Source organism: Marmota flaviventris, chromosome 11, assembly GCF_047511675.1.
Source record: "Marmota flaviventris isolate mMarFla1 chromosome 11, mMarFla1.hap1, whole genome shotgun sequence".
NCBI classification, from domain to species: Eukaryota; Metazoa; Chordata; class Mammalia; order Rodentia; family Sciuridae; genus Marmota; species Marmota flaviventris.
This window is the reverse complement of record NC_092508.1, coordinates 99,374,713-99,396,604: the sequence shown is the minus strand read 5'-3', so window position 1 is coordinate 99,396,604 and position 21,892 is coordinate 99,374,713. Positions and strand designations below refer to the sequence as shown.

General features: G+C 35.0%; 1 protein-coding gene across 2 annotated transcripts in view; it reads left to right on the top strand.

Annotated features, from left to right (window-relative positions):
- The window catches only part of Cntnap5 (contactin associated protein family member 5), a 787,874-nt gene that overhangs the window by 739,068 nt on the left and 26,914 nt on the right, over window positions 1-21,892 (top strand). For both annotated transcript variants that reach the window (XM_027936831.2, XM_027936832.2), the window contains exon 21: window positions 287-374. In XM_027936831.2, the coding sequence (XP_027792632.2) occupies window positions 287-374 (88 nt within the window). The remainder of the gene's footprint in view (window positions 1-286; window positions 375-21,892) is intronic.

Sequence of the window (21,892 nt, the reverse complement as noted above, 5' to 3'; positions counted from 1 at the left end):
TTCCTCAGCAGTTTTCTTTACTTGTTTATAGCAAAGAATTTGGTGAGAAAACTTCAGAAGGAAGATAAATACCTGTCAAAAGCTCTAAAATTTCTGGGGAGAAGATGTCTGTGAAAACCAATATTTCACAAAGAAGAAAGGGATATTTTACATGAATTATGGGAAAACTAGTGAAAACATTCTCTTGTCTCCCGAGAGAAGATCCTAGGGGAGTTCAGATGAGTGTCTTTTATGCCCTTTTCCTGAGGATCTTGGCTGATGGACCTTTGTTTTTGTTTTCAAACAGATGGACCAGCAGTTCCGGCTCACTTACAACTTCTCCCCAGCAGTGGAGTTCAGGACGATAAGGTCACTTGTCCTGGGTAAAGTCACAGGTCTGTTGTTCTACTCTGCATCTTTGCAATATGATGTATCAAAATAAACTAATAAAAAATAATATTTATTTTGAATTTTAGCAATTCATATCTGGAGCTTTTGCTCCCTTTATATCAAAGATCTAGGACTAAAATTTCTGATACATAAAATTCTAAGATGCATGTATGGCAGTAGTGGAGAATTGGATTTATTTCTCCTCTATAGAAACTTGAAAGAGGTAGATTGGTAAAGTAATTGAAATAGATAATAGAATTTTTAAATAATTTTATTTGAAAGTTTGCACTTAAGTTTTTTTTTTTCCTTTGATTTCCTTGATTTTTACTTAAAGACATGAGCTAAAGAAATTGGACTATTGAAAAGGGATTGGGATCTAATAGTGGATTTTTTTTTCCTGCTGCAAGTTTTGTGGATTTTCATTTTCTATATAAAGGTATTTAGTACATACATGCAAAGTTGAAATTTTTATATCTTTTTGATGAACTGAGCATTTATCACACTTAAATAGAGAGATTATTATCTCTTTTAACTTTATGTCTTTTGATATTCAATTTATTTTGTCTATTAATAACACAGGTATTATAGCTTTTCATTGGTTATTGTTTGGCTGGTCTTTTATTGCCTTTTCCTTTCAACCTTTCCTTTTCTTTAAGTCCTGTATATGACCTGATGAAGAATATTCAGTGGAATTTTGATTTTTTAAATCCATCTGGCCATCTCTGCTTTTTATATTGGCAAGTGCTGATCCTTTCATGTTTTGTGGTTACTAGTATAGCGGGAGCTTTTTCTGCCTCTTTATATTCTATTGGTCAATTTTTCTTATGATTCTCTCATGCTCTTTGTTACTCTATCAGTCATAATGCAGTGCAGAAAACACTGATAAGTTTAGGCATTTTAAGGGGGAATAAACTTAACACAAGAAACTTGCTTCTTATGAAATTGTGTTGGAATTTAGTGTGGATTTTTCTGAGGCCCTTTTGGAATGACTCCTTAGCAGTTCTGATTGGAGTAACACAGAGCTATGGGGAGTTGTTTATTACCTACTGTTGAGAGCAAGAGTCCAGAAGCCACAGTGGCTACAGTACAGCATATCAACTTGCAAGAGACAGGAGGTCTTGGAAAAATGGCTGCAGAGTGTGCCCCATGCTACCATAACTGCTCAACAGTGAAAGAATTGATAAAGAAGGGAAATGATTCCTATTTCACTGGCCTTCTAAACTGAGAAAGAGTATATAATTTCCAGGACAAAATGTGGATCCAGAAACTTAAGTGTATTAAGTCTAGAAAACATCGGTTTTAGTTTCCCAAGTGACAGCTAAATGAACCAATCAATAGTAAGAAAATTCTGGATATACTGTTGTTTGTGTCTTATCCTATTTCCCCCTCCTAATTATTATATTTTCTGTAGATACTGTTTATATTTTTATTTACTAACACTGTCACTAGCTTTTTATTTCCAATTCCTTCCTGTGTCTCAGAACTTTTTACTTTCTACCAGATTTGATTTTCTTTTTTCTGAAATAAATCCATTCAATTATCTCTTTCCTGTGTCAAGGTTCCTTGACTGTCAATTTTATCTGGAAAAGAAAAAAAAAACGTTTCATTTCACCTTCATTCTCAGAAGATAATTTTGCTAGACATGCCATTCAACACTGAAGGAGATTTTTTTCCTCAGATTTTGAGAAAGTGTTCAGAGCTGTGATGGAGACAGTCCTGGCTCACATTAGGCACATAACACACATCTTTCTTCAGCTCTGCAATTAGTGATGTCACAATGGTACATTGGTACCTTGTATTGTCGATACTGGGGGGTGCTCATACTGTGGAAATCACAACACTGCATACCAAGATGCTGTGTGTCTCTTCCCCCTGAACAGCCAGTTTTAAACATTCACAAACATACCACTTTACCCTTGTCTTCTGGTTTCAGTCGCTACTGCTGAAATGTCTGTCAATTTGTCCTCTGACCACCTCTACCCACACTAAGCTACTTTCAAGTTCACCTCATTTTCTTTGGTCTTCTATAGTTCTATAATCAGATGTCTGGTTGTTAACATTTTTAAGCATCATACTTGATCAGTTAGGCTTCCTGAATCTATTATTTACTTCACATGCACCTATGTAAATAATTCATATGTATTATTAATCTGTATCTATCCAGGAGTTTTTAAAAATTCTCAACATACCAAATATTTTCTTTAACATTTTCTCTATTTGATTATTTTAGATCTCTATTGGATAATGCTTTTGACTTTCTAATTCTGTCCTCATATCTCTTATTTTCCTCTCATAATGATTTTTACTCTTTGACACAGTAGCTTGCATTCTGGACAATAAACTGGCTTTATCTTCAAATAATTGATCCTTCATGTGTACCAAATGCCTTCTAACCTACTTGATAAGTCATTTTTCATTAATATGTCTTTAATTTCTTCAAGAAATGTGTTGTTCTTTTGCTAAAATGTGGATCCATTAAGATAATTTCTTGCCCTTGCTAATTTCCTCTGTTTCCAACTTTTCCTATCTTCAAACATTTCACTAATGGCTGTTGAACTTTTGACTCTGCTAATTTCAGTATCTAAGGTCTTGGGGTCTAAATCTGTTACTTGCTACTTTCTAGCACTCTTCCATGGTAGCTTGCTTTTACTTGCTTTTATCTCTGTGTAAGTGTGCATGCGTAGACTTGCACTGGTCCATACTTAGTAGAAATTAACTCGTAGTAATCTGGAGGCTAAAATATTGGGAAGCTTTCATACAGGTCAGGTTTTTTTTTTTTTTTTATGATGCCAAGTGCCAACAGGTGCTATCAGTTTCTCCTTATTATTTTTATTTCTTATTTCCTGAACAGAGGAGGAATATAAATTGGAGTTTCAAATCTCAGTGAAATCAAGCCTCTTGGTAAAATTTCAGCAGATATATTGATAATTTTAATGCAATATATCATTTTGTTACCCTTTTGATTTGTTGTTTCTGTTTGTTTTTCAATTTCAAGCACACCAGATTTAGACAGGATTTTACTTTATCCCGTATTACATTAGATGATTTTTTTTTTCTGATCCAGTTTTTCTTAAGTTGAATGTTAAAGTCTTGGTTTCAACATCTTCCCTTTTCAAAGGCACAAAGTTTGAAATTCCAAGTCTTTTCCAAAACAACTCCTTTTTTTTTTTCCTCAGTGGAATGCTAATATTAGTTTTGGTTTACTATCTTGGTTTAACTCTCCTGTCTCTCAAAAAAAAAAAAAAATCAAAAACTCAAATACACAGGATTTCGCTTTTCTTCCTGAAGCTCAGGAAGGCATTAAAATTATGTGTGTTGGTTTTAATGAAGGAGAATTACATTTTTGATTGTGCAATCTATTAACATTGTCCTATGCTAAGGATATTTTGGACCATCGAGACCTCACTTCAATCAAATCAGCAGAACCATGATAGGAGAGATCTAACTTTCTCACCACAAAGCTCAGACCTTTTTCATAGTGCCTGATGGTGTAATGGAAGCTTCAATAATACCTCCCGCCTTTTTACACTCCATGTATCTTGGTACTATGTGTGGCAAGCCTAGGACCCTTCAGCCTATCAAGTTCAATGCACAATGAGAATAATATAATGAAATTTTAAATCAAGGTATTGCATATTTAACACCTTGGTATTTTTTTCCGATACTTTGTGATGATCATCAAGTAGGAAAGAGTTGAGAGAGAACTTAAAAAAAAAAGTCATTATTGTTGTAGGGTGGGAGCCCTCTGCCTAGAAATGAATGGACTTCCTTCCCATCCAAACTTCCATTCAACAAGAAGATTTGGAGTCATGTTTGTGCTTGACATTTTTGGTCTGTGAAAGTTCTATAGCAGAATGTGAGGCTCGTTATTAAGGAGGAATGTTATTTCTGGAACCATTAGAAAGCAAAAGAACCAAGACCCATGCACCAGAGAGTAAAATGGATAGGGAGGGAATAGGAATGAATGGTATAGAACCAGATAACTAGAATACATGCCAAATGCAACCTCACTCTGTAATTTTACAAAATTACTTTGTAAGACATTTTCAACTATAAAGTAAGGATTTACAAGCATTTTTCATTATAGACACTAAGAGAAAAATATATAGAAAATTTGTCTGTTTTCTTCAGTACCACTAATAGCATTCCACTGCAAAACAGAACCAACTTTGTTTATTTTCTTCTCATAAGAGGAAAGAGCAATTCTCTATTCTAGAGTATTCTAGAGGACAGTGACTTAGTATCATTCTGCACCAGCATTGGTGCTTCAAATATGATATATAAAAAAGCTTCTTTTGTGAGGATTCCTATGAGGTAGACTTGTCCATGAAAAGAGCAGAGGCCATCATCTATGCCAAAACTGTATTGTTGGTTCTCTATGAATGTTGGTAATAATCTATAAGAAGATGCGAATATTGCTAAGTCTAAGGTCTTTGTTTATTTGTGTGTTGGGGTGGGTTTTACTGACATTCCTTTACTTCCAAGGGGAATTACTTGGTTCTGATGAACTCTGTCAGTGAGAGTAAGAGAAAGTAACATGAGAGGGGGGAGTGAATATATTTACAGAAATCATCCAATTGGAAAAGATCTTTTGTTTCTGGAAATTTACTTTATTTGAAAGTATAAATTGGGTGTTCCTCAGATTCAAGAAAAATGTAACATCTTTGTTTTTAGGTCTTTAAGGTGTAATTTGTTCCTATCACAGGAACATGGAGAGTCAGATTTTGGAATCCAAAAACCTTGAAGCTTCTAAAAGAATGTGTTTTTTTTTTAGTTCTTTAGTTTTTGTGTGTTGTTCTCTCTCTTTTTTTTTTTTTTTTTGGTGGTGGTGGTGGAGTTGGGGGTAATGCCTGGGGATTGGTCCCATGACTTTAATCATGCCATTGAATTACAACCCCAAACCTGATTTCTTTTCCTGCCAGAGTGTATTGTTCAATATGATTGTAAAGTAAAAAATAAGCACTTTTTTGGTGGATTTCAGAATTCCAGAATTCATTATTATTTTTCTGAAAGAGAAAATAATATGAGACCTTTTGCTGGTATGCAGATTTAGGAAATAGTTACTTATTAAAATATAGAAACAAGTTAAATATTAGGTGTAAAGTGGAAAATAATTATAATTCTGCCTTTAAACCATAAGTACCATATTCTGAATAGATTAATGTCTATAGGATTTGTACTCAGGAGGTGCTGATAGCTTTGTTTCTTTATGCATTCAATGTTTATTAATCCCTTGCCTACATGCCAGTTTGATAGGTTAAACCTTACAATTGTAAGAGACATTTTCTGCTCTGATTGGTGTTTGCCCACATAGCTTCCAACATTCACTCAATCCTAAAAAGCCAGATAGAAATTGTAAAATAATCCTTTTCAACCCACATAAAACCCATCTAATCAGAAAATTGCAAAGCAATCTGTGAGCACTTATGTATGCTTTTGGTCTGTTAAGGTGATTTGAGTTCTAGTTGTACCTATTGAAGAGCAGGGTTGTTTAATTCTTCCCAGACCCTCAGATTTGAGCTTCAAGCCCTCCACAGCATCACAGTACTGTTGAATGAATGAATACCCTGAATGCTCTCCCATTAAAGCTTTTCCCAAGTATCTTGCAGAAGGGAAGGTATGACTGCCAAATGAGAAAACACAGAAGAATTTATACATATAAATAAAAGATGTGGCCTTCAACGTGCTCATTTGAGAAGACTATAGTCTAATACCTTTTTGATTTTGTGCACAGCTGGGGTGTTCTTATGATTCAAATCTGGTCCAGTCAATATTAAATTGAAAAATAAAATTAGAGTGAAAGATGTTCAGTTTTGTAGGGACAAACTGATGTGGATATCTCTTTCTGTCCCGTAATTACTGTCATGCAACTCTGATGCATTTATCTATTCTGTACTTCTCCACTGGTAAAATGAGAACATAATTCATTGGATATATAGAACTCTGTAAGGATTCTATAAGATTTTATATTCATAGTACTTGGTATTTAGTATTTACTCAATTAATGTTAGTTTCAACAGTTTTTGAGTATCAAAGACTGAAGAACATAAAAGAGAACTGATTCACTTCCATTGTGTCTGAAAAGTAACTACAAAGGTAAATTCTAAGGATATGTGCTCTTAATGGGCAGTTCTGAAACATGGTGAGTTGTGAAAACGTGAATATGATTCACTGTTAATTAGCACTGTCCCAAGGGTAGATCAAGTTCTTCCCAGCATAAATAATGACAGCAAAAAGAGCCTATCATGCTTGATGAAAATGAGAGTTTCAAGGCATATGATTCTGCAGAAGTTAAAAGCTCCAGTATCCTCATAATCCAACTCCTTGTCAATCTGTCTGTTTCCCACTCCCTTCTTTGACTCTGCTTACCTCTTTGTGGAGTTTCATTCTCAGATAAGATTTCAGTGGTACATAATAGAACAATCAGCAACTCCAGTCTTAAATACTACCAGTTCAGCATCCCATATGGAAAGAAAGCCTTTCATTTTTAAAAGTGATAGTAAGTTCTGGGATTGAGTTTTTGAAGAGCAATTTGTGCTGACTGACAATCACAGACTGTTACAATGTGCAGGTGTTTGAGATATTCGAAACAATAGAATCTGGGGCCTGAATTATCTTCCCGCTACGGTTCTACAGGGGAAGAAGTTGACTCAGTGTTAGCCACCTTTGTTGAAAACAAGGACAGGTTATTTCTCAAAAGGAAGTTGAGATGCATTACTGGAGAGAGGTGGACTGTGAGAGGGGGAAAAAAATAACAACAACCAAAATCCAATAATATCACAACTTTTCTCATTTGCATTTTGCTGTCTTTTTCAAGCAGGAGAAAAGGGGACAAAGTTATAGGAATAGGGTAGAGTTATGTATAATCTTGGGAAAGGATTGTGCTTATGTGCAGCAACAGTCAAAATGTGAATGTGGTGCAATAGAAAAACATAACAGTTTAGAGATACTCCTTGGAGAAATGCGTGCTACTTCCTTTGAACACATTTGTAGTTCCATAACACTCCAAAAATATAATTTCATTTAAATATATAGGTGTCTTTAATAATATTTTGCTTTGTTTATGGCCATATATGGATTCTTAGGAAATAAATAGATCCCTAAACTACTGACTGTGTCTTAAGATTATAATATAGTGTAATTGTTTTATATTGTGTCCAAATAATTCTTAATGATACCATTTTTCTGAGTAATAAAATACTTCACATGCTTTAATGTAATCTGACAGTCTGCACCATGAAGTAAATGGTATGTTTTAAAAGCATCCTGAAATATGATATTTCAGGATTTATCCCAACTTCTCAATATACGTGTCTTGTATTTTCTACTTTATAGATAACCAATGATGGATTGCAACTGGGTTACATAGGATTTTTGTTATTATTTCTTTTCAAAGTAATGAACTGTATTTTTCCCCATGGAGAAGCTCAATAGATGATTTAGTTTCTCCTCATGTAACAGAAAGGTATGTTATCTTCTAATTTAAGATGCAATTTTATTTCTGTTTCTTAAATGAATCACTTCATGATAGAAGCACAGGCCTCCTCCATACTCGGCTGCTCTATAAAAGTTGACTGTTTTTTTTTTTTTTCTAAGAGCAAAAACAGTCTCTGAACAGCATGCCCTTGAGTTACTCATTTGATATCCTCACTTGTCTGTTCTGTGTTACTAACAGGTTAAAAAATGAGTGAAGTAAAAGTATCGATATGTTGCTTCCAAATACAGAATGTCCTTAGCTAGGTGGAGCAATTGCAAATCCATTTCTAAGAGGGATGGCCTTGCAAAGAAGTGCCAGATTTACCATCTTTGCCTGTCTGCTTTAGGAAAGGATGGTTTGTATGGTTGACCAGAACGTACGGAGCATGACTGTTATTGATAAAAAGTTCAAATTAATTGTCTTCAAACAAAGTTATTGATCATTTCTATGGGTCACATAATGTGGTTGGCCATATTGATACTGAAACAAATGAACAAGTAAAAAATCTCTGCTATAAATCTTGCTTAACTTAAAAACTATTTTTCTCAAAGGAGTATTATCAGGGTATGATTAAGAATATGAAAGTTCTCCAAGGATAAATACTAGGTTTTTTTCCCACTATAACCAAATAAGAAGACTAATACTGGCATAGAGTTTATGATACATTAATACTAAGATTATAATAAAACAGAGTAGTTATTATTGGTATTGTTATTTAATAGTATATTGCTTTGTGCCAGGTCTAAGCTTGTTTTTAGGTTAACTTCTTTTTGATCACATCCACCCAGGGAGATAGGTACTATCATTACTTATACTTTACAGATGAGAAAGTTGAGTCATAGATGACTTGCCTAGTAGTGGCAGACCTGGCAGGGAAAGGCAGACACTGTAAGTCGGATTCCATATTCCCAATCAACCCTGCCATAGTTGTTTTTTAAGGAAAAACATGAGGAATTACAAGGAGAACACATTGCCTTTTCCTGCATCAAATGTTTGTCTATTCAGACTTAATGGGTTTATAGGAAAAGGAAGAGTGAGGCGTTAGTCACGAAGAGGGTGTAGCATGTTTCTTATAAGTCAGTCTTTGGAATCAGCCCTGGGTTCATACTCCAAGTCCACTATTGACTAATGTGACTAAACAAATTGCTTAATTTGCTGAACTTCAGCTATCTCAATTAAAATACAGGCATAAGATGAAAATGTAGAAGGTATACCTAACATATATTAAAATCTCAATAAATATATTGCAAGAAAAATACTGAAGGAGGATGATGATGATGATAAAGATACGAGAAGCTCCCTCATCCAACCCTTTCCTTCTGAGAATAATATTTGTTTCCCATTGTGTTTCAGAGTAAGTATGTCCCATAGGGGAGAAAAAATATGTCCTCTGTATTCTTGTGTAATGAAACTGGATTTCCCTTTCTTTCCTGCTATGAGGGAGTGAATGGATGCAACAATGTGTGTTCTTGCCTCCTATTGAAAGAAGCAAATAGTAGAAGCAGACAATATTCAGTTTCTAATAAGATCATCTAACTCTACCTGATGTTATTTAAACTTAAGTTCTCAGGAGCTAAGCTGCTGGTAGTCTATAACAGTTTGATACTTGGTAGGTCAACTGAGCTTAAATTTATAAAATCTAAGCCAGGCTTGGTGGTGTACACTTAAAATCCCAGCAACTTGGCAAACTAAAGCAAGAGAATACCAAGTTCAAGGTCAGTCTCAGCAATTCAGTGAGGCCCTAATCTCCAAATAATTTAATAAAATAAAAAAGGAATGGGGATGTAGCTGAATGGTAAAGTGCCCCTGAGTTCAATCCCTAGTATCAAAAAAAAAAAATCATAAAATCTGATCTGGTATTTGAAGATATCAATCATTACTTTCCCCTTCTCAGAAGGGGTAATCATAAAATTGCAAAGAACTATGGCTTTATTCTTCTTGCTACAATATTGGCAGGTACATATTAAGTGTTCAATATGTTTACAAAAATTTTATATATGCACTATATAAAACATTATATATATAAAAATTTATATATATATGCAGTAGTAACCTGAAAAATTATTTACACATTAATGGCCCCAATACCATGCAACTGCTTGCCACTAGGTTTTAGATGAGACTCTCCAGGCTCCCTCTATGCTATCTTTTCTTCTTACAATGGTATGTGTTTCTAAGTTGGAAAATGTATGTGTTTGGAATCTGGTAACTCTGACATCAAATTCTATGAAGGTCACTTGCTATTTATGCCACTATTAACTTGAGCTCTTTGAGCCTTAGTTTCCTCATCTGTAATGTAGTGGTCATACTTGCTTTATGGATTTCTTATGAAGATGATAGATAAAACATGTAAAATATCTAGCACCTAGAAATATTTACAGACAGAGGCTATTGTTAATAAGATCATGCAACCATGCTGCCTATTGATTTTCTTTGGTTGATATTCCTCTTCCTTGCCAATGGCACTGCTGTTGACCTGTTTGCCCTTTGCCTGGGGAATCTGGAACGGTATTATAAATGTCATTGCTGACAAGGTAATGGAGAGAAGAGGGTATGGACAAGAGTAATGAACTCCCTGTAACTGTCTTGTAGAGACATCTCCCAAGCTTGTTGATAATAGAAGCACTTAATTGGTTAGAAGCTAAACGAAATGGATAGAAAACAAAGATCAGAATTTTAGATGCCTTCCCATGGGGAAGAAGAGGGAATCAGAGGCTCAGGAAGATGGTGTGGCCATTGCTCACTCATTGACTCTACTGAAATTTTGTTTTTGCAGAATATCATTAACTAAAATAGACTGAATATTAAAATGGGTTAAAGTACCATGAAGTCCATTTCACTAAGGAGTTGTAATATCTTTTCATCATCTTCTAAAAGAGATTTGCCTTGTGTCCCTGGATTTTTTATTTTCCATTTCCACAATTGTTATTTCCAGTTATCAATATTAGAGTTAGGGTCTGATGGTTAATATTCTAAAGTTTCCTACTGTTTGGTTATTAAAGATTCACAATGCCTGTTTCCCAATGGATAGAATAAGTAAATCATTATATGTAAAAAAAATCTCATTTGAGTTCATTTCTTTAAAATGAACTACTTTCTGCTCTAATCAATCCAAAGATTTGGATATATGCTTTAATTTGCTCATTATTTCCTCACCATTTTCAAAGTACACCTATTGAATATATTCTTTGGATAGGGATTGCCTCTCTTAAAACATAAACATAACATAAATACTTGTTATTAGGAAAATTACCCCCTAGAATTATTTGTAGATAATTAATTTACTGTATGTCTCTTAAACATCTATGATAGGAAGGCAAGGTAAAAGTATGAAAATTTTAAATAGGTATGGCTTATGGGGCTTTGTTACTAAAAAACAAAACCCATCTATGGAGATATGATACTTACTTAACAATCATAATATGAGTAGTTTTGATAAATGATATGCAGATTTGTTGTGCTTAGGGTTAATAAGAAAGAGAGACCTTGTGTCTTGGTTTGTTTACTGCTGGTACAATACAATACCACAGGCTGATAACTTATAAGCAATAAAAACCCAACAGCATGGAACTAGCATCTGGTGAGGGCCTCCAGGCTGAATCATAATATGGTGACAGGGCAAATACACACATATGAAAAGGAAAGGAAAACTGAATGTAATGCTTCCTTTCTATCAGAATAACCCACTCCCAGGATAAGTAATTCACTTCTACAGTGACATCACTAATTCATGAATGAAATCATTCACTTCTGCAGTAACATCACTAATTCATAAATAGACATAAGAAATTCCATTCATGAAGCCTGTCATGCTAGGAGTATGGTTTATAACTTAAGGATCCATATATGTTGAAGGTTTGGGCTGGGTGCAGTGGTGCCTGCCTGAAATTCTAGCAGCTTGGGAGTCTGAGGCAGGATAATTGTGAGTTCACAGTCAGCCTCAGCAACTTAGTGAGGCCCTAAGCAACTTAGCAAGATCCTGTTTCTAAATAAAATATAAATCAGTGGTACTTAACCAGTGAGTCACATCTTAAGCCCTTTTTTATATTTTGTTTGGAGACAGGATTTCAATAAGATGCTTGGGGCCTTTCTGGGTTGCTAAGGCTGGCTTTGAACTTGTGATACCCCTCCTCATCCTCTAGAGCCACTGGAATTATGGGCTTGTACTAGTATGCCCATATTATTGTGTCATTTTTTAAAAATTATGCTAGCAAGGCAAAAGTGGTATTTTACATGTTGTCCAAGAAAAGTATATTTCGGATGTAATTCCAGTCTTAAATGTGTTATGCCCCAGTGTTGTAAGTGATATGCAAATATGTCATTTCAAAAACTTATATTTGTAAGTACATATTTATAACATCAAAAAATAAATACAATATAAAATAAAGGGCTGGGGAGGTGTCTCAGTGGTTAAGTGCCAATGGGTTTAATCCCTTGTACAAAAAAAAAAAAAAAAAAAAAAACAGAAAATGAATATTAAAAACACAGTTTGATCTCCAACATCTATATAATGTTGGGAGGCGGAAGCTTCCGGAGGTGAGATCTAATGGGAGGTCTACAGGTTCAATGTAGGCATTGCCCTCAGAGGGAATTTTTCTATGGACCTGGTTAGTTTTTGAGAGAATGTCATTTTAAAAGCATGAGCCTGGACCCACCTAGTCTGCCTTTGGCTTCTGATTTCAGAGGTAACTGTTTTCTCTCACACATGCTCTGGCCCCTACTACCCTGAACAGTGTAATGCAACTGAGAGTATCCCAGACAGAACAAAATCAATGCTAGCATCTTGTCTGTGAAACTCCAAAGCCAAATAAACCTCTTTTTCATAAGTAGCTTGCCTCAGATAGTTTATAATGGTGACCGAATGCTGATTAATACAAGACCAGGGAATTCATGACTTAGTCACCTCTTAAAGATCCTATAAGGAAAACATGCATGTTGAGATAGGAGGACATTACAGAAGACATACAGTGCTCTGCAAAAAGAATCCAAATTTTACTGTGTAGGTCGGAGAAGAAGTCAAAGAGAACTCTCATGGGCAGAACAACTGTTGTAAGTCTCTCTTGTGGATATCAAGTAGGATGGAGAAGAAAGAGACTTGGTGTGGAGGGTATGTAATAGCTATCCTTTAAGAAGGGAACAAAAGAGTCTAAGTGGGGAGGTTCAGGTGACAGATATGAAATAGAAATTGGAAAATTTGGATAATTAATTGAGTAGGAAAACAGAAATGGAAGCAACAATAGGAATGGAAAAGAGGTGTAACTTTGGCCAGTCAGTCCAAATGGAAATCCCACAATCCTGGTCTGGCCTGCATCAATGTTTACTAAAATGGGGCACACATTATAAGGGATGATGATACTGAATTATTTTTCCTGCTTCTTAAGCCAGCTCTCCAGCCTGCTCAGCAGCTTGTGGATTTGAGAAGTCTTTTTTTTTTTTTTTTTTAGAGAGAGAGAAAATTTTTTTAATATTTATTTTTTAGTTTTTGGTGGATACAACGTCTTTGTTTGTATGTGGTGCTGAGGATCGAACCTGGGCCTCACACATGCCAGGCGAGCACGCTACCACTTGAGCCACATCCCCAGCCCGAGAAGTCTTTATCATTAAGGACAGGAGGGAGAGAAGCATATCAGATTGCAATGAAGAGAGAGTTCCACTTGGAATCCTGGAAAATCATAGAGGGGATTTTGACATTAGTTCACAGTTGCATGAGACCTACCCTTCCTCAACTCAAATTTGTTCCCATTTCCCTGACTTATATTTCTTTTCTGTATATATTGCAGCTTCCCTAGGAAAGGGAATACTCCCTAGGAAAGGGAATACTCTGTGTGAATGCAGAGATTCTTTGTTATCCATAGTCTTATTATTCCTACCTGGAAAGAAGACCTTGGTGCTCTGCGTATGATTCAGATCTATTTTACAATGCAGTTCTTTTGATTAGTGCATTACAGACAAAATACCTGTTTCCACCACAGAAGAAAAGTGTCTGTGTTTAGAACCCATGTTAGGGTGACCACTCATTCTGATTTTCCATGTAATAAAGCATTTTTAGGGACATATGATTATTGGTGCTAAAACTAAAAGTCCTTGGCAAGCCAGGACATTAGCCACCCTTTACCATGCTCAATGTAGGGATTTTGAATAGTTTAACAGAAGTGGGGTCAGAGTTTTGAATGATAGGTGAGCAACTCTTTTTTCTCATGATTTTCAAAGTGACAGCTGAATATAGCTGCCCCCATCCAAGATGGTATGTGATGAGTTGACCCAGGTGAGGCTGAGGAAGGATTTAAAGTAAACCAGTCAGCTTACTGAATAGCATACACTGAGTCCTTGCCAGGGTGCAGAACACAGTATCCAGGTGTTCCGAATTGATAGAATAAGAGCATGAAGGCATTTCTTCTCTTAAAAGGCCAGTGGTCTGAGTGTGGAAAACAAACTTGGGTGCAAATAGTTAATTATGGAACCATTTATATTTAGAATGTAAAAATTCTATTCTGAGATTATAGAGAAAGGATAAATCAAAATAAAACTGTCAGTAACCAGGATGCTGTTCTGCTACCCATCCTAGGTAGAGGGTCAGCTCCTTTTACCCTAGTAGAGGGTCAAGTTCTTGAATGAAGGAGGCACATCAATTGTAGCTTATGCATAACAGTGGTGTCTGGGCTGGGTAATATCTAGGTGTCAAGTGCAAATCACTTCAGTTGCTCTAGATTTCTAAACCGGAATTCCTGCATCTATCATTCATTCTAACAAGAGCTCACATTGTCTTGGGACCTGTGGGAGCTACTTTGGCATATTGTGAAAGGTAGGCAAGGGCTTTGTTCATGCATTTATGTCTAGTGCTATTCCCCAAATATGTATCAATAAATCTTTTATACATGGAGACAGAAAGACAAAGTCTTGGAGATTAATATTGAGCTTCAAGTTTGAATTATCTTTTCTTATCACTCTGAGAATATTAATAGCCTCTGTGTGTGTATGTTTGTGTGTCCATGTACATGAGAATATTACTTTCTCATTGCTTTAGAGAAATCCATGAGAGGAGCGAATTTTCAAGAAAAAGAGGTCTGTTTAGACACATGAGTGCACATGTGTCTTTGTGCATGTATATCTTTATATATACATAATTGTGTGTATATGTTTGTGTGTGTGAATACAGATGTGTGTGTGTCCATGTGTATGTGGCCTTTGTTTTGCTTATCGCTGCACATTTTCTTTTCCCAAGTTTTTTTTTTTTTTTTTTTTTCTCATTTAAGTCACTGGGTCTCATTCCCTCATTTGAGGGTTTCCTCAAATTTCCATGCCCTGGAATAGTCTGCTTATGTTTCAGAATGAGTTTGGCCAGATGCCTTGACTGGGATCTACCCAGAAGAAGAGAAAGGAGTCTCTAATTAGAGGAACTCCACAATCTTTTTCTTTAGGCCATTCTTGGGGGCAGGCAGATTTCCTAGGAAAGACTTTCCAATCTCTGGCTTAAAGAGGGAGGGTTCTGAAGTTCCTGTTGGGGAACAGAGTCATGTCCAGGATTTCAGTATCTTCTGAGTAAAAGCCCATTCATTTGTCATTTTTCAGTTCACATCCTTGACTTTAGCTATGAGTGTTTTTTTCACCTGTCATATCCCTGCAGTGTTATGGCACTTAGATTTATTCTTTTCTCCAAAAATATGGGTATGTCAGGTTATAAAGTGGACTGTTTAGAACTATTTCATTTTCCTCTAAGATTTCTATCTTGTGAGGAGACTGTGAAGAGTTGACTGAGAGAGGACTAAGGACATTTAGATGACAGACCTCCTAGTTTTACAACCCACCTTTGTCAGTCAGAGTTCAAACAGTGAAGCACAATCAGTAGTGATCATGCACCGTGACTTACTGTCCAGAATTAGTTCCTGTGGTTATGGAGGCTGGGGATAATATCTGCAATCTATAGCTCGAGAACACAGGAAGTGCAGGCTGAAGCTGGAATTTCTTCTTCAGGGAAGTTTGAAAAGCCACCCTGTTATAAAGGACTTGAACATGCTGGAACTTGACCCACCCATATTACCTAGGATGATTTTTCTTACCTAAAGTCAACTGATTATGAACTTTAGTCACAAAATACCTTCATAGCAATGCTTGTGATTAGTCCTTGATTAAGCAACAAGAGACTGTATCCTATTTAAGATGACACATGACCCATCAGCAGATCTTTACATCACACTCTGTTTTTTCTTATTAAGGTGAAATCCACATGAGATAAAATTAACCATTATAAAATCAACTGCCTTGATTTGACCATTATATACTCTATATAGCATCAAGTTACCTCACTATATCCTATAATGTGTACAATTAAATTAGTAATTAATAAAAATAAATTTAATTTTTTAAATTAGAAATATGCAACTCAATGGCATTTAATTCAATTACAATTTTGTGAAACTATTACTTTATCTACAAAACATTTTCATCATTCACAAAGGAGACCCCATACCCTTAAACAGTCACTCCCCATCCCTCCCTCTTCTGAAGCTTTGAAAAGCATTAATCTTTTTTCTATCTGTTTTGCTTTTCCTTTTCAGAACATTTCATATAAATAGAATCATACAACTGGGGAAACTTTTGTGTCTGACTTCTTTCACTTAGGATACTTTTGAGGTTTATAACATTACTTTAAATGTCAGTACTTCCTTCCTTCTTATGAATGGATAATATTACATTGTATGCACTATAATGTATTTTTAATGCATTTAGTATTTGATGGACATATGGGTTATTTCCACTTTGGCTATTGTAAATAATGTTACAGCAAACATGTGTTTACCTGTATCCATTTGAATACCTATTTTAAATTCACAAGTGTGGCTGTGAAGGTATTTTGTAAATGAAATTCATACTCAGTCGACTTTAGGTAAGAAAAATTATCCTAGGTAATCTGACAGGATCTGGTTTCTTTGGAAAACCATGAATACCCAAGGCTTAAGTGAGTGGGATCAATCCAGCAAATCTTCACTTATAACCTATGTTTCCCACATTCTCATTCCCCTCCTTATCAATACAAGAGAATCTTCAAAGATAACTCCTGGTTGATTTATTCTTTTAAGTACCTGCCTTTGTGTGTCACTGAGAAACCAAACATACTACTAAATGTTACACTATTAAACCTGAAATATCACTTAGGATAAGAAGAGTCACTGTGTACCATTTCATGGTCTTTCTCCAATCAGTGGTTCAAGGATATGTTGTTAGCCCCCCAACTGATGATAAGCAGTAGGTGCACAGGCAAAAATGTCTTTGTGCTCACAGAGCTGTGTGACACTGAGCAGCTGCTAAAACTCTCTTGGCTGTGAATTCATCCTCTTTGAAATGTCAGGGACTGCCAGGTGATCTTTGAAGTTTATTCTAGTTTTGAACATCCTGTGATATTGTGATATATGGAAATTTGATGAAATTTGACTTTGAAAATCCAAAGCAGACCCTAAAGTCATATTTAATTTCATTTTTAAAAAGGGTAAAAAAAAAAGAAAATTGAAAGTCAATTTTGCCGACCTAAATTGGTGAATTTCTAGGTTACAAGAAAACCTACTTTTCCATTTCTGTTGAAAAAGAAATTGAGCTTGGTGATATTCCCAGTTAAAATACCAGCTTGCACTCAATAATTGTATGAAGGAGAAGTATGGGTATTTTATGATATATGTTTGTTTTTTTTTTTTAAGCTTGTGTAACTCCAAACTCTCCTTGCCTTATCCTCATACCTGAATGTGCTCTGACCACACACCCTTAGTTCCCATGGAAGAAATCTTTCAGTTGACTGCCTATTGGAAACACAGGCCCAGGCACTTGACTGTCTGCAATCTCTTGCTCTCTCTTGAATTATATCATTACTTTGGTGTGTAGAAGTATCTAGTCACACCTCATCTTTTTCCTCTGTCTTTACATAGTGGAGAGAGTATGGAATTTGGAGGTATATGCCACCAGTTTCCACTGAACTTATTTATACAGCATCATAGTTTTGTGAATCCTTAAACCTTCTGGATAGGAACTTCTAATTCACAGAATTTCATCAACTTAAATTATGAAAGCTCATAGTTTCATTTTAAGGGCAGCAGTGTGAAGGAATTTAGGACTCAAGGTGTTGGCCTTGCCAGGGCTTTAAAAAAAAGGAAGAAAGATATCCAGAGAGCTGAGATAGTGAACTGGACTCAGGGCTTTCATTCAGCCTTGTGCTCTCTGGTAAAAGGTGCACTTGAAGAATACTCAGGAATTCTGATTCTTTTAGAAAATCATAGTGCTAGCTTTTCTGTGGCCAAAAAGTTTTTCGTAGGTAGCATTTATGTTCATCTTGCATCCTGTCATCTTTTTTTTTTTAATTTTAGTTACTCTTTCTTTATTTTGTTTATTTTATTTTACCTTTTTGTGATTAAAAAGAAATTGAGCTTGGCAATATTTTATTCCTTTTCTTTTTACTCTAATTTATTATGTATGACAGCAGAATATATTACAATTCATATTACACATATAAAGCATGATTTTTCATATCTCTGGTTGTACACAAAGTAGAGTCACACCATTTGTGTCTTTATACATGTACGTAAGATAATGATGTCCATCTCATTGCGCCATTTTCCTACTCTCATTCCCCCACCTTTCCTTTCCCTCCCCTTTGCTCTATCTAGAGTTCTTCTAATCCAACTATGCTTCACCCCCTAACCCCATTATGAATCAGCCTCCTTATATCAGAGAAAACATTTGGCATTTATTTTGGGGGGATTGGCTAACTTCACTTAGCATAATATTTCCAATTCCATCCATTTACCTGCAAATGCAATGATTTTATTCTCTTTTAATGATGAATAGTATTCCATTGTGTTTATATACCACATTTTCATTATCCATTCATCAACTGAAGGATATCTAGGTAGGTTCCACAGATTGTGAATTGTGTTCCAATAAACATTGATGTGGCTGTATCCCTGTAGTATGCTGTTTTTAAGTCCTTTGTGTATAGACCAAGGAAAAAGATAGGTAGGTCAAATGGTGGTTCCATTCCCAGTTTTCCAAGCAATCTCCATACTGCTTTCCATATTGGCTGCACCAATTTGCAGTCCCACAAGCAATGTATGAGTGTGCCTTTCCCCTATATTCTCACCAACACTTATTGTTGTTTGTGTTCTTAACTGTTGCCATTCTGACTGAAGTGAGATAAAATTTTACAGTAGTTTTGATTGGCATTTCTCTAATTGCTAGAGATGTTGAAAAGTTTTTTCATATATTTGTTGACTGATTGTATATCATCTTCTGAGAAGTGTCTGTTCAGTTCGTTGGCCCATTTATTGATTGGGCTATTTTTTGGTGTTAAAATTTTTGAGTTCTTAATTTTTTTTTTTTAGTTCTTTATATGGCCTAGAATTTAGTGCTCTATCTGATGTGTGTGTGGTAAACATTTGTTCCCAAAATATATGCTCTCTATTCACCTAACTTATTGTTTCTTTTGCTGATAAGAAGCTTTTTTAGCTTGAGCTATTCCATTTATTGGTTCTTGATTTTAATTCTTGTGCTATAGGAGTCTTATTAAGGGAGTTGGGGCCTAATCCCACATGATGGAGATTAGGGCCTGCTTTTTTTTCTATGAGTTGCACGGACTATAGTTTAATTCCTAGGCTCTTGATTCACTTTGAGTTGAGTTTTGTGCATGGTGAGAGATAGGGGTTTAATTTCATTTTGTTGCATATGGATTTCCAGTTTTTCCAGCAACATTTGTTGAAGAGGCTATCTTTTTTCCAATGTATGCTTTTGGCACCTTTGTCTAATATAAGATAATTGTAATTTTATGGGTTAGTCTGGGTGTCCTCTATTCTGTACCATTCATCTACAAGTGTATTTTGATGCCAATACCATGCTATTTTTGTTACTGTTTCTCTGTAGTAAAGATTCAAGTCTGATATACTGATGTCACCTGCTTCAATCTTCTTGCTCAGGATTACTTTAGCTATTCAGGATCTCTTATTTTTTCCAGATGAATTTCATGATCTTTTTTTTTTCTATTTCCATGAGGAATGTCATTAGGATTTTGATTGGAATTGCTTTATATCTCTATAGTGCGTTTGGTAGTACGGTCATTTTGACAATATTAATTCTGCCTATCCAAGAACAAGGTAGATCTTCCCATCTTCTAAGGTCTTCTGTAATTTTTTCTTTAGCATTCTGTAGTTTTTGTTGTAGAGGTCTTTCACCTCTTTGGTTAAATTGATTCCCAGATATTTTATTTTTTTGAGACTATTGTAAATGGGATAGTTTTTTTCTTTCCCTTTCAGAGGATTTGTCACTGATATACAGAAATGCCTTTGATTTAAGGGTGTTGATTTTATATCCTACTACTTTGATGAATTCATTATTAGTTTTCTTGTGGAATTTTTTGGGTCTTCTAGGTATAGAATCAAATTATGGGCAAATAGTGCTAATTTGAGTTCTTATTTTTATATGTGTATCCCTTTAATTTCTTTCATCTGTCTAATTGTTCTGGCCAGTGTTTCAAGAATCATGTTAAATAGAAGTGGAGAAAGAGGGCATCCCTGTCTTGTTCCAGTTTTCAAAGAGAATGTTTTCAATTTTTCTCCCTTTAAAATTATGTTGGCCTGGGGTTTAGCATAGATAGCTTTTATAATGTTGAGATACGTTCCTGTTATCCAAAGTTTATCTAGTGTTTTGAACATGAAGGGGTGCTGTATTTTGTCAAAGGCTTTTTCTGTATCTGTTGAGATGATCATATGGTTCTTATCTTTAAGTCAATTGATGTGATGAATTATATTTATTGATTTCCGTATGTTGAACAAATCTTGCATCCCTGGGATGAATCCCAGTTGGTCATGGTGCACGATCTTTACTGTATTCAATTTTTCAGAATTTTATTGAGAATTTTTGCATCTATTTTCATTAGAGATATTGGTCTGAAGTTTTCTTTCTTTGATGTGTCTTTTCCTGGTTTTGGATTCAGGGTGATACTGGCCTCATAGAATGAGTTTGGAAGTGCTCCCTCTTTTTCTATTTGACAAAATAATTTGAGGACTATTGGCATTAGTTCTTCATTAAAAGTCTTGTAGAATGCAGCTGTGTATCCATCCAGTCTTGGGCTTTTCTTGATTGGTAGGCTTCTGATGGCATCTTCTATTTCATTGCTTGAAATAGATCTGTTTAAATTGTGTATATCATCCTGATTCATTTTGGGCAAATTATATGACTCTAGACATTTTTTGACTTCAATATTTTCTATTTTATTGGAGTACAAGTTTACAAAATAATTTCTAATTATCTTCTGCATTTCTGTACTGTCTGTTTTGATATTTTTCTTTTTTTTCACATATGTTAGTAATTTGAGTTTTCTCTCACCTTCTGTTATCATAGCAAAGGGTTTGTCAATTTTATTTATTTTCTCAAAGAACCAACTTTTTGTTTTGTCATTTTTTTTCATTTTTTTGTTTCAATTTCATTTATTTCAGCTCTCTGATTTTAATTATTCCCTATCTTTCACTGCTTTGGTGTTGATTTGTTCTGCTTTTTCTAGGGCTTTGAGATGTAATGTTAAGTCATTTATCTGTTGACTTTTTTTTCTCTTAAGGAATGAACTCCATGCAATGAACTTTCTTCTTAGCACTACCTTCATAGTGTTCCAGAGATTTCAATATGTTGTATTAGTGTTATCATTTACTTCTAAGAATTTTTTAATCTCCTCCTTGATGTCTTTTGCAACCCATTGTTCATGAAGTATCATATTATTTAGTCTCCAGGTGTTGGAGTAGCTTTTATTTTTAATTTTATCATTGTTTCCTAGTTTAATTCCATTATAATCTGATAGAATGCAGGGTAGAATCTCTATTTTTTTGTATTTGCTAAGAGTTGTTTTGTGGCATAATATATGGGTCTATTATAGAGAAGGATCCATGTGCTGCTGAGAAGAATGTGTATTTGCTCCTTGAAGGTTAAAATATTCTATATATCTCAGTTAAGTCTAAGTTATTGATTCTATTATTGAGTTGTACAGTTTGTTTGTTCAGCTTTTGTTTGGGAAATCTAGAC